Consider the following 12,241-nt stretch of genomic DNA (forward strand, 5'->3'; position numbering starts at 1 on the left):
GGGGGCGGGGCCGAGGTCACGCGCGGAGGGGCGGGGCGGGAGACTGCGAGCCGCCCCAGGAGGCCAGGAGCACGGGGGCCACGGGGGCGCAGGGGCGGGGCCTGGGCGAGCCCTGCCCCTCAGGCACCCGGGCCCCTCTAGGGCAAAGGAGCAGGGGTGGGGCCAGAGGGGCCGCAGGTGCGAGGCGCTGCCCGCCCGCAGACGGCTGCCCCTTCGCCATCCTCTCCTCTGGCGGAGCCCTCGGGAGTACGGGCATTGGGTGCAGCCCGCCGTCCCAGGCCCCATCCCCATCCCGGTGCATTCTTCCGGGTCCCCCAGCCCACCCCCCACTCCAAAAATACAGTATCTAGTCTGACAGCCCGTGTGCTCACGTGCCTCTTTTTAAGGGTTACAAAAGTACACGCTCTTGACGAACAGTGTAAATGCACCAGCGGTGCGGTGTTTTAAGGGGGGAGCGGAAGGCCCCAGCCAACCCCTTCTTTCCCCTGAGCACCCCCGGGGTCTGCCGGGCCTCCTTATTAAAAATAGAAATGGGGACATGCCCTCTGCCAGATCGCTCACACCTTCCTCTCTCTTCCCGACCATCTCCCGCTGAGGCCTAGTGGTCTGTCTGCAGATGTCTCCCTCCTAGCTAGCTCCTGTGACGGGGCCCAGCCTGGCCTCCCTAGATCTACCCTATCTCTGTCCGTGTCCCACCTGGGGGGGGACTTAGGTGTCTCTGTAGGTCCGACAGGCAGATCTACCCCCTCTCCCCGGGGCTGGTGTCCCCAGGGCACTGGCCGCCTCCCTCAGTCCTTCCTTGAGACCCTGATCATCACCCCTTGGTCACCTTTTTCTTTTTTCCCAGAAAAAGGGGGGGTAGGTGGGAAGAGGAGGGAAGAGCGAAGCTAGAAGGGGGCTTGTCTGGGGCTGCAGGAGGCCCCACTGTGTGTCTGACACGGGCTGGGGCTCGTACCCTGCTCACTGCTTTCCTCCCCCGATGAGGAAACAACTCAGAGAGAGGGGCGCCTGCCGCAGGTCACCCCGCCGAGATTTAGTTCCCATCTGTTTGGCTCCAAAGTCCTCGCTTTTCCCTTTGTTCCATAAACCGTGGGGCAGGCAGACCCTTCCAAAAAAGGACAGGAATGAGGGTGCTTTGGAAGAGGGAGTGTCACATTAGCCTCTCTCTCCGTTGCGCCCTCCAGGCAACAGCCAGAGGTCTGTCTAAAGCCCGGAGAAGACACCCCCTACCCTAAGCCCTCCCTTCCCTCCTCCTTGTCACACTTGAAATAACATGCGCTGTCATTGCATACCCCTCCCCCGTTTGTTACCTTCCTCTGCCCTGTCCCTGCATGTGGCCCAGTGACACTGATCCTCTCGTCCCCGAAACAAACCACCTTCCTTCCCACTGCGGGGCCTGGGTACATCCTGTTCACTCCATCTGGAAACGCTTCCCTCAGATTGTGAAAAGGCTCCAACCCTCACTTCCTCCAGGGCTCTGCCCAAATGTTGCCTTCTCAAAGGGCCCTCCCCAACCAACCCCTCACTGGTCACTCTCTGGCCTTGACTTGTTCCCCCCATATCCTTCTTAATCACGATCTGACGTCGTCTTGTGTAACCATTGTGTATTTGCTTTTTGTCTGCCTCGCCCCGCTAGACTGTCAGCAAGTGGAGGGTAGCACCCGGTCTTTGGTCTTGTTCCCCACTGTGTCGAAGCACCTAGAATGAGACCTAGCGCTCAGCATGCATTCAATTGGTGTACGTTAAGTGAAAGAATGAACAGCAGTCCTGAATGTAGGATCGACGATGTTCGTATTCACAGCTCTCAGAATGAGTCTCTCCATGAGGGGTACCTCTCACCTGGAGAAGGCGTGAGTCTCCCAGAAGGCAACAGGAGTCCAGCCCCATGGGGTGTGTTAGGGGTGAGGTAGATGGACTGAGGAATGTCAGAGATGAGCCCTCCTTTCAACCTCTGTGGCCTCGGGTGTGCATGTTTCCTCCAAAACAAAACTCTGTGGGTCACCAGGAGAACTCCTCTTTATCCCACAAAGCCCTTCATGGCACTGCCCTCTCCCCTGGGTCGCGATTACCCATTATGGGTGAGATTCCCCCTCAGGGACCTTGGAGATGGGGCTGCCCCCCTCTCCGAAATGCTGGGTTTGGAGTGGGGACCAGAGTTGATGGCAGGTGGCTGGCGCTGGGGTTTGAGTGCCTGATCTGCCCGCCATGTTGAAAAAGCTTTGGGACCGCTATCTGGGAGAAAGGGGAGGGACACTGCAAGACCAGTCCCTGCCTCCGGGGAGGGTGCACCCAATAGGGTGGGCCAGGGTGAAAACATTTCTTGCAGAGGGGCAGGCAGTATGGTGGAGCCGACAAAGCCTAGCGGGCAGGATGCTCCCACGTGGGCTCATCACCCCCATTTTACAGATGCGGAAACTGAGTCCCAAAGAAGCCAAGAGCCTTCCTGAAGATCACACAGCTGGTGAGCGGTGGAGCTGGGATTCAAAAGACCGCCGAGGGACACCAGCGGCCATGCCCCTAACCCCACCCATGTGTCTCCAGAATGGAAGGCTGGCTGGAGAGTCACCTAGCAAGGGCTCGATAAACATTTGCTGAAGGGCCGAATTCAACGGATGTGTGCCTGTGCAGAAATCGCTGAACGGCGTCCGTAGTTCGGCCTCGGTGTCCACAGTTCCACCGCCAGGACATGCCCTAATTATGCCCTTGGCATTGTCCCCCTGCCACAAACACCGCCCCTGCCACCATTCGGCATCCCCGGGCTCAGTTCATGATAGCAGCAGCCCTTGCAAGGGGAACATGACCACCCCATTGGACAGAGGAGGAAATCGAGGCGAAGCGGCAGCTGGCAGCCCGAACCCAGGTCTGCCCGCACCTCTCCGGGCCGCCCGCACAGCCTGCTGCCTTTTTAAGATGGAAGCACCCTGGAAGCATAGCACTTAAGTGTCTGCCGTAGGGGCGGCTCTCAGCTGCTACAGGTCACAACACTGAGCTACTGGGAAACGACTGGGGGAGGGGGGTAAAGGGGAAGAGGCTCACGATTTTGGAACACGGGGGGGGGGGGGTGGAGGGCGAGCGAGCAGGGGGTTGGTGTAGAAGAGTGAAAGGGAAGAAGGGAAGTAGGGTGGGGGGTTCAGAATTAGACCTTCGGGACTTCCGCATTTTTCTTGCCGTGTCTGCGCCTTGAGAGGGAAGAGGCTGGCTCTGCCCCAGAGATGCTGTGTGATGGGGGCCTGTACCCTTTTTGGAGCCACTGGTCCCCAGGGCTCTCTGTCTGGACGTCTTCCCGTCTCTGCGCGTGGGCTGAGTGCATAGGAGGGGTTCAGATGGAGGCAGGACTGAGCACTCTATACCTGCAGCCCCCCGTGGTGGGGGCGGGGGGGGGGCAGGTGGACACTAGTTGAACCCTTCAGTGGAGCAGACGCTCTCTCAGGCCCCCTGGGCATCCGTGGCCCAGAACTGTCATGGGCACAGCCGATCTGCCCCAAAGCTCACAAGACCCCAGATGCCCAGGCCAAGGTGGCGCCTCCTCTCCTCCATCTCCAGCCCCTGCAGGGACTTCCCTGGATGCCGGCGAATGGAGAACATTTGTTCACCGAGCCCCTGCTGTGTGCCAGGCTCCTGCCGTCACCGGAGCCCGATTTGAATCCGGGCTCGGTGGCTCTCATCGCCTCCGCTCCCGCTGCCTTGCTGAGGGAGGTCCTGCGCCAGGCTCGCTGCCTGTGGGGGGCAGGGGGCTGGTGGACAGGGCTCGGCCAGCCTGCGTGGGCTCCCAGGACCCCGGGTTCCTTCTGGCTCTTACATGCCTCCTTTTCTGCAGAGATTTCTTCCTTCATCCTCCTCACGCCCGAGTTAGAGGGTGAGGCAGGGAGGAGAGGGTGGAGGAAGGATTCCGGGGAGATCGGCACAAGCTCAGGGAAGTCACCCCTGCTGTCTTTCCCCCGCAGGACTGAGACTTGGGGGGGAGGTGGGCAGTGCGGTCCAGGGGTGCTGGAGGACAGAGCCCAGCAGCACCCTGTCGGCTGTGACTGTTGGGCCACTGTGTGGGGGGGGGGGCAAGCATGGAGAAACCGAGGGGGACCTGGGTAGGGACGAGACGATCACGACAAACTGCCTGGGACTTTTGGTGCTTCATTTTCACGTCCCCCAAGTCCTCCTGCCAGCCCCAAGGCACTTGAGGGGGGTTTCTTTGATGACTTCCTCCACGGCTCCCTTCGTCTCTGACTGGCTCTGGCTCTTCCACTGCCTTGATGGGCCCGAGCTTTCCCAGACCCTCAGGTGGGGCCTGCTCCAGGGGCTGCCTCTGGGGGGACGCTGCTGGGACTTTCTCCCTCAGAGTCAGCAGGCACCGCTGGGTTCTCAGGGGCTTCCGGGGAGGGATCCGCGGATGGGGCAGAAGACGCTTCATCACAGGGGCTGAGAGCTGGGCCGGAGGCAGGTCCGGGGGTCTCGGGGCTCACTTGTGGCTGGGCCACAAAGTCCAAATGGGGCTGGGACTCAAGGTTCACCTGTGGCCGAACGGAGGCGTTCAGCTGAGGCTGCATCACAAAATCTGCCTGTGGCTGGGCCACTGAATCCGACCGTGGCTGTGCCGTGGGCTCTGCCTGCGGCTGGGCCACTGAATCCGACCGTGGCTGTGCCGTGGGCTCTGCCTGCGGCTGGGCCACTGAATCCGACCGTGGCTGTGCCGTGGGCTCTGCCTGCGGCTGGGCCACTGAATCCGACCGTGGCTGTGCCGTGGGCTCTGCCTGCGGCTGGGCCACTGAATCCGGCCGTGGCTGTGCCGCGGGGTTCACCTGGGGCTGGGCCCCAGCCACTGGCCCAGGAAGAGTCTGACTCCCAGAGTCCACTTGGGTCTGTGGCTCCGCTGGCGTGAAGCTTCCAGGCCGTTCTTCACAGAGAGCTGCCGCGAAGGAGGAGAGGACGGCGCGCAGCAGGGCCCGGAGGTCGGCGCTGGCCAGGAGGCAGAGGAAGGGACTGAGGCAGCTGTTGAGCAGGGTCAGGTAGTCGGAGTAGACCAGCGCTTCCCAGAGCAGGTAGCCGGGGTAGACGTCCCACAGGAAGGCCAGGTACAGCAGCTGCGCCAGGTGGTAGGGCAGCCGCAAGACCACGTAGGCTGACAGAATGGCCTTGGCCACACGGGCGAAGCCCCGGCAGGCCGTGGGCCTCGGCCGGCGGCGGCGGCAGGTCCGGGAGGCAGCGGCCTGCGTGAGCACGTGGCAGACGAGGAGCAGGAGGAAAGGCAGGAACCCCCCCAGGATCTCGAGCATCCTCAGCGGCAGCTCCTCGCCGTCCCAGAAGTCCAGGCAGATGACCAGGTCGTACCACCAGACGGCGGCCTCGGGGAAGACCAGCCAGGGCACGCTGAAGAGCGTGGCCAGCACCCAGACCCCGGCGCAGACCCAGAGGGGCAGGCGGGCCGGGCGGCGCCCAGGGTACCAGTGCGGGCACAGGGCCAGCAGGCAGCGGTCCACGCTGAGGGCCGCCAGCAGGAAGAGGCCGGAGGAGTAGGACACACCCCACAGGAAGTAGTAGAAGCGGCAGGCGGCCGTCCCCAGCGGCCAGTGGCCTCCGTGCTGGATCTCCAGGATCTGGAAGGCCGCTGCCGCCAGGAACAGAAAATCAGAGAGGGCCAGGCTGAGCAGCAGCAGGGCGAGCCGCGTGCCCGCTCCCTGCCGGGCCTGTGAGCCGGCCAGCCATGCCATGAGCCCATTGGCTGGCAGCCCCAGGAGCAGAAGGGCCACCAGGAAGACCGTGTCCCAGCCACCCTGGGGGTAGTCGTCTTCATCGTCCGGCTCCGTGCGGGGCCCGTGGCCAGCGGCACCCAGGTTGGCTTCCATAGCAGTGTCCGTCCGAGGTCCCCAGTGTGCTGTTGGCCACGGAGCGGGTGCCTGATGAACCAATGAAATCATGAGGGACTGAGTATGAGAGAGGGTGCTGTGTACCTCCAGGCAAGTCACTGTCCCTCTCTGAGCCATCGTCATCACCTTCAGGGCAGTTAGTCTCTGCCAGGGACTTTACACAGATTACCTCGCGTAGTCCTCAGACACTCCATTTTACAGGTGAGGAGAGGAAGGTTCGGGGGATAAGTGACTTGCCCAAGGTCAGAGACAGGACAAGAGGCGCCAGGACTGAGACTCAGACCTAAGCCTTCTGCCACGCAGAATCCCAGTGTGCCCAAGTAGACTGGACCGAGGCTTTTAAACAGATATATACATGTATATACATGTATATTTTACATTTTTTTTCTTTTTTCTTTATTTAGTTTTAATTTTTTATTTATTTATTTTTTTCAACGTTTTTATTTATTTTTGGGACAGAGAGAGACAGAGCATGAACGGGGGAGGGGCAGAGAGAGAGGGAGACACAGAATCAGAAACAGGCTCCAGGCTCTGAGCCATCAGCCCAGAGCCCGACGCGGGGCTCGAACTCACGGACCGCGAGATCGTGACCTGGCTGAAGTTGGACGCTTAACCGACTGCGCCACCCAGGCGCCCCTAGTTTTAATTTTTTAAATGCTTTTCTATAAAGGTGTCATATCCACATCCTTTCAAAACAGTTTTTTTAATGTTTATTTATTTTTGAGAGAGGGAGAGAGAGACCGAGCATGAGTGGGGGAGGGACAGAGAGAGAAGGAGACACAGAATCTAAAGCAGGCTCCAAGCTCTGAGCTGTCACGGGGCTAGAACTCATGAACCGCGAGATCATGACCTGAGCCGAAGTCGGTCACTTCACCAAGTGAACCACCCAGGTGCCCCTTAAATTTTTTTTTAACGTTCATTTATTTTTGAGAGACACACACACACACAGAGAAACAGAGTGCGAGTGGAGGAGGGGCAGAGAGAGAGAGGGAGACACAGAATCCGAAGCAGACTCCAGGCTCTGAGCTGTCCGCACAGAGCCCGACGTGGGACTCGAACTCATAAGCTATGAGATCGTGACCCGAGCTGAAGTTGGACGCTTAACCGACTGAGCTACTCAGGTGCCCCAGTTTTCTCTCTTTAAAAAAAAAATGTTTATTTTTGAGAGAGAGAGAGGGAGAGAGAGAGAGAGAGAGCAGGGGAGGGGCAGAGGATCCAAAGCAGGCTCTCTGCTCATAGCAGACAGCCCGACGCGGGGCTCGAACTCACAAACCGCGAGATCATGACTTGAACTGAATTCAGGCACTTAACTGACTGAGCCACCCACGTGCCCCTCAAACATATTTTGAAAGCTGGTGAATCTTCAAATAAAATATTACAGTGGAGCCCCGGGGATGCTCTAGGGAAGACAATTTGAAAACCACTCGGTCGGATCATCGGATCATCGGATCATCGCAAGCCCCTTTCCTTCTGGTATCCTGGAGTTCAAGTGTTTAAGATTCCAAGAAGGGGAGGCTCAGAGTCCCGTGGGCCTGTAGGAGGGCCAAGGGTGGGCAGGAGCCTGGGCCAGAGGAGGCCCTTCCCCACAGCAAGTGCAGCTCATGAACTCAGGGTGAGGTCTGCAACTCAGGGCCCGGCAGCCTGGGGCCAGAAGGGCCGTGCTGGAAGCAGCTGGAGCCCCTTCATCATCCTCGACCCCCACCTATGGCCCCGTCCTCATTCTCACAGCTCAGGCAGAAGGTGGCCCCTGAGGCCACCATCAGAAGGAGAAGGGGGCTCAGCAGTGTGATGATAGGGGCCTGCTACCCCTCCCCCCCCACTCCGCCCGCCTTCCCTCACTGGCCCAGGAGGTTTCCCTTGGAACACGGAGAAAGTCCTCATGGCAGCGCTGAGCCAGGGGAGGAAGTAGGTGCCCCAGAAAGGCTGGATCCTGCCCGTGGCCCATGGCTCCAGCCCCTTGGCCTTCAGCCCCGTGGCTTCCTCTCCCCTAGTGCTCAGGCAGACCCCACTCTGCAAGCTCCAGCCTCTACTGGATCAGAGCCCGGGGCTCCCCCGAGCCCCAGCAGGTGAGGCCTGGCTTACCTGTGAGGTGCAGGCCGCTGGCCGGAAGGAGCAGGGGCGTGCCTGCCTGCCCAGTGGTCCAGCCATCTGCCGGGCCCCACGCCGGGGCCTGGGACATGGCGCCTGGCGGCGCTAAGGCGGCCGACGTGAAACCCAAGCTGAGAAGACATCAAACATTCATGGGCATGGGGCTGCTCCCTGGGAAACCCTAACCCCCGCTCAGCAGGGCCGAGTGACCAGCCAGGCCACCCCATCCCTGACAGAGCCACGTGGTTAAAACCTCCTCGCCCTGGGCCCCTCGGCCTCAGGGCAGGCTCTGGGTCCCCCCGGGGGCCACCTCCTCCGAAATCACCCCCATGTCCCTCAGTCTCTGTGATCTGGCCTCGCTCCCTCAATTTCACAGACCCTCTGCCCCAGCCACGATGTCCCCGTGAGGGGCAACTCTCCTATCCTTTCCCACACTCTTTCTCCTGAGATGACGTCCCTCGTCCTTGCTTAGCTGAGTCCTGCTCCTGTCGCACAACCCGGCTGAGTCCTTGACTCCAGCAATATTGCCCCCATTTCATAGATCGGGTGACTGAGGCTCAGGGAGGTGAAATGGTTGGGTGTCCCAGCTCCTGAGGCCACTTAGGAGCCGGAGTCCGAAGCTCACCGTGTCCCGGCACCCTTGTCGCTGAGGGCAGGTCTCTTGACCCATCTGTCTCTGCCCTCAGGCAGAGGGCCGGGATTAGGGCCCGGAGCTGCCTGCCTCACTTACCCTAATCCCCCTCAAGGCTCGATCCCAGGCAATCAGCTCTCAGGGTAGGGGTGCGTAAGCAGCTTTATGGTCCCTGAGAACCAAGGGTGCTCCCTGGTGCTGCATCTCAGAGTTCTGTCGCCCCTCTCCACATGGCCACAGAACAGGCGAAGGGGCAGCGTGGCCCAGACCCCCAGAAGCCTCCTGTGGAGGCTGTGGCTTCCGGGAGCGGTGCTGAGGGCCTGCCCTTGACCAGGAGGAGGAGCAAGAAGGACAGGGGACTTCGAGGGTCCCGGAAGGGTGCTGGTGGCTCCGAGGAGCAGACCCCCATCCCTGGCCCCGAGGCCCCAGGGAGCAGCAAGAGCCTCTCTGGGAATGGAGAAGGGCAGGAGGGGACAGGCCCTGCAGCCCCCAGGCCAGCCGGTCGTCGCCAGTCTCACCGACACCGCTCTGGCACCCAGCACGATGCTGCCCAGAAGACATACGGGCCCCTGCTCAACCGCATCTTCGGGAAGGTCAGGTGGGGCCCAGGCTGGGGAGGAGGGGGACACACTTGTGCCCTCGGACTCCGCCCACCCTGCCCCTAGTACTCAGGCCTCCTAGCACCTCTGCTCCAGACCCGGGAGCCTGAGCTGTAGAGGCAGGGTTTGGGGAAGGGTTGGTCTTGGGCCTGGCTGCGAGGTGGGCAGGGCTAGTCTTCAAACCCAGGATTCTGGGAGAGCTCTGGGCCCCAGGAGCCGGAAGTGGGGGGGGTCATCTTTTCTCTGGGGGTCGTGGGACTTCAGCTGCCTTCTCCTGCCCTTGTGAGACTGGCCCTACCCAGGCCATCGTGGGCTAGGGCTGGAGGAGGCAGGATGGCCCCCAGGGACATGCTGGACTGTGCCTCTGCAGGACCGCGAGCTGGGCCCTGAGGAGCTGGATGGTGAGTGGCCCTTGCTGGCGGCAGTGGTGGGTGGGAGGTGTCCCTGAGCCGGGCTGCCCGGGCCTGACCTCCCTCCCCTGCAGAGCTTCAGGCCGCCTTTGAAGAGTTTGACACTGACCGTGACGGCTACATCGGCTACCGGGAGCTGGGCACCTGCATGCGGACGCTGGGCTACATGCCCACTGAGATGGAACTCATCGAGGTCTCCCAGCACGTCAAGATGCGAAGTCAGTGGCTGACCCCCACCGGCCCGGGGCGGGGCGAGGCGGCAGCCATCTGGCTCTCTGTCTCTCTGACCCTCCTGAGGCTCCTGAAAAGAGCCTCCTGAGGTTCAGTGAGACTGACTGTGACAGAACCCTGGCCGCTCCAGGCGATTAAATGTCGGATGGGCGTGCGCTTGTGTGATTATCATTAGCTAAATTGTCAAATATCAGATTCCCTTCATTCCAGGACACCTGCATGTGCTCTGTGGTTTGCAAAATGGGATGTGGCTTACACTTGGTGTGAACATTTAGCACGATGCTTTTCTTTTCCCCAAAGCTGTTATTTGACCACCGGTGCTTTTTGTAATCGATGGCGTCTTAGAACGGCGGGACTACGTGGGCATACTCCTTAAGAGGCATTTATGGCTGCCCACGGGGTCCCAGCATGTCAGAGCCACCAACTGCACACCCCCGGAAGCACCTAAGAGTGGGTTCTCTCACCCTTGCCCCGGGATGAGGAAGGAGGTTTAGTAAGTCGCCCAAGGCCGTCGGCACCCAAGGTCACCCATGCCCCATCGACAGCACAGCCAGGGTTTAACTTTAGGGCTGCCTGGTTCCAAACCTTGGCCTCTTTCCCCCTTGACACAGGTGCTTCACTGAGAGCACTCAGGCACCTGGCCCTGTCATCTCTGTGGAGAACGGGGCTCTGACCTCCTACCCCCGTCCCCGAGGGCATGGATGCTGGGTGCTCCTTCCTGGATGTAGAGCTGGGGAGAGGCGGGCGCCTGTGAAGTCCTTTCTCGGGGCCCCAGCCTTCTCCATTGTGACGCTCTGCCTCCGCAGTGGGTGGCCGTGTGGACTTCGAGGAGTTTGTGGAATTGATGGGCCCAAAGCTGAGGGAGGAGACAGCACACATGTTGGGGGTGCGGGAGCTGCGCATCGCCTTCCGAGAGGTGTGGAGCGTGGTCGAGTCGGGCGCTGGGTGGGCAGCTGGGCGGCAGACCTACTGGCCTCCCATCTGGGCCAGAGAGACGGGGGGGGGGGGGGGGGGCGGCAAGCCTCTGGAGGCCCAGAGCCCTGCAGATGGTGGGACTGGGCCAGGGAGGGATTGGAGAGGGGCCATCTCGCTCTCGGCTGGAGGATCCACCCAAGGAGACTTCCTGGAGGAGGGGCCTATTGTCTCAGCCTGGGAGGAGGAGGAGGAGGAGGGTTTCGGTGGGCGAAGGTGGGGACATCCAGGCACAGGATGTGGCAAGGAGGAAACGGGTCTGGGCAGAGCCAGCTTTGGGTGGGAGGGACTGAGCCCTGCTGGGATCCTAGTTTGACAGGGACAGAGATGGACGAATTACAGTGGCAGAGCTGCGGCAGGCAGCACCTGCTCTGCTGGGGGAGCCGCTGGCGGGTCCTGAGCTGGACGAGATGCTCCGAGAAGTGGACCTCAACGGGGATGGCACCGTAGACTTTGACGGTGAGTCTCCTTCCCAGACGACCCCCCACCCCTCCAGCTCCCAGGATGATCCCAGCGCGTCCTGGGATCCCTGACCAGGACTGGCCCAAGCCCTGCCCTTCTCTCCCCCAGAGTTTGTGATGATGCTTTTCACCCACTGAAGTTCTAGAAGGGAGAATGCGTCACCCCGCTGGCCCCAGGCCAGCAGGGTTCATGCCGTACGCCCTCCCCCTGAGACCTCAGAATGGAAGACCACCCAGCAGCCCTCAGGCTTCTTCGGTCCTTGACAACACCTGGCTGGAGAGCCGGCTCGATGTCACCCACCCCCCTTCATTCTCACCTTCCTCCCACCTGAGCTGCCCGGAGGGAACCTGCACTCCGCCGTCCATCATTCTCCAGGGTGAGCAAGATTTGGATCTCTCCACACCCTCGGTGGGTAGCAAGCTCCCTGGCACCGCAGTATCAAAGACAGGGGCGGGGCGTGGAGTTGGGGGGATTCTAGAAACATGGTGAATTGAGAGCGTGGCTGGATGCCTCCCACTACCCGTGTAAAAATGTTAAGAAGACAAAAACTGAACTTGAAAGAAAGCCAGGGATGACCCCAGTACTAAAGACAAAGCAAGAACTCAGAGCCGGGTGGCGGGAGAGAGGGGACAGCATGGGGGCTTCAGACGTGGAGAGAGGTTCGGAAGCCTGGGCTCTGACACCCACGGATGACAGAAGACCTGTAAGAGGCTGGGGAACAGGACAGGAGCCTGAGCACCTTCCCGGGTCTCAGAGGGCTACCCTGTTCTTGAAAAGGGGACCAAAAGATACCTCCATCTACCAGCGTGAGGAAGTAGCAAGGGTATGGACGTCTAGGGCCTTGAGTGGACAAAGCTACCCTAAGGAACCTGGGACTCAGGCTGGGACATTAGGCAGGAGTGTGGTCTATCTCCACGGTATGGGAAGCTGAAGAAATAGGGAGAAGCTACCGGAAGATTACTCTTCAACCCAGAGCACATGGGACTTAAC

At 60.8% G+C, this 12,241-nt stretch overlaps 2 protein-coding genes across 2 annotated transcripts; one reads left to right on the plus strand and one right to left on the minus strand.

Moving 5' to 3' along the window:
- Nucleotides 1-2,731: 2,731 nt before the first annotated feature.
- On the minus strand, nucleotides 2,732-6,256 carry GPR152 (G protein-coupled receptor 152). Its single transcript, XM_043581795.1, has one exon. The coding sequence runs from the start codon at nucleotides 5,979-5,981 to the stop codon at nucleotides 4,272-4,274; it is 1,710 nt and encodes a 569-aa protein (XP_043437730.1). The 5' UTR covers nucleotides 5,982-6,256; the 3' UTR covers nucleotides 2,732-4,271.
- A 2,190-nt stretch (nucleotides 6,257-8,446) lies between these two features.
- CABP4 (calcium binding protein 4) lies at nucleotides 8,447-12,241 on the plus strand. Its single transcript, XM_043581796.1, has 6 exons — nucleotides 8,447-9,170; nucleotides 9,547-9,577; nucleotides 9,661-9,804; nucleotides 10,624-10,733; nucleotides 11,101-11,248; nucleotides 11,360-12,241. The coding sequence occupies exons 1-6, from the start codon at nucleotides 8,808-8,810 to the stop codon at nucleotides 11,386-11,388; spliced, it is 825 nt and encodes a 274-aa protein (XP_043437731.1). The 5' UTR covers nucleotides 8,447-8,807; the 3' UTR covers nucleotides 11,389-12,241.

The sequence above is a fragment of the Prionailurus bengalensis genome, chromosome D1 (assembly GCF_016509475.1).
Source record: "Prionailurus bengalensis isolate Pbe53 chromosome D1, Fcat_Pben_1.1_paternal_pri, whole genome shotgun sequence".
In the NCBI taxonomy this organism is placed as follows: domain Eukaryota; kingdom Metazoa; phylum Chordata; class Mammalia; order Carnivora; family Felidae; genus Prionailurus; species Prionailurus bengalensis.

Bases quoted from the DNA above. Each gene is read 5' to 3' on its own strand.
- GPR152 (XM_043581795.1), bottom strand. From the start codon at position 5,981: ATGACGATGGCTCAGAGAGGGACAGTGACTTGCCTGGAGGTACACAGC.
- CABP4 (XM_043581796.1), top strand. From the start codon at position 8,808: ATGGCCACAGAACAGGCGAAGGGGCAGCGTGGCCCAGACCCCCAGAAG. The intron at 9,171-9,546 runs GTCAGGTGGGGC...GTGCCTCTGCAG, and splicing joins TCAACCGCATCTTCGGGAAG to GACCGCGAGCTGGGCCCTGA. The intron at 10,734-11,100 runs GTGTGGAGCGTG...CTGGGATCCTAG, and splicing joins TGCGCATCGCCTTCCGAGAG to TTTGACAGGGACAGAGATGG.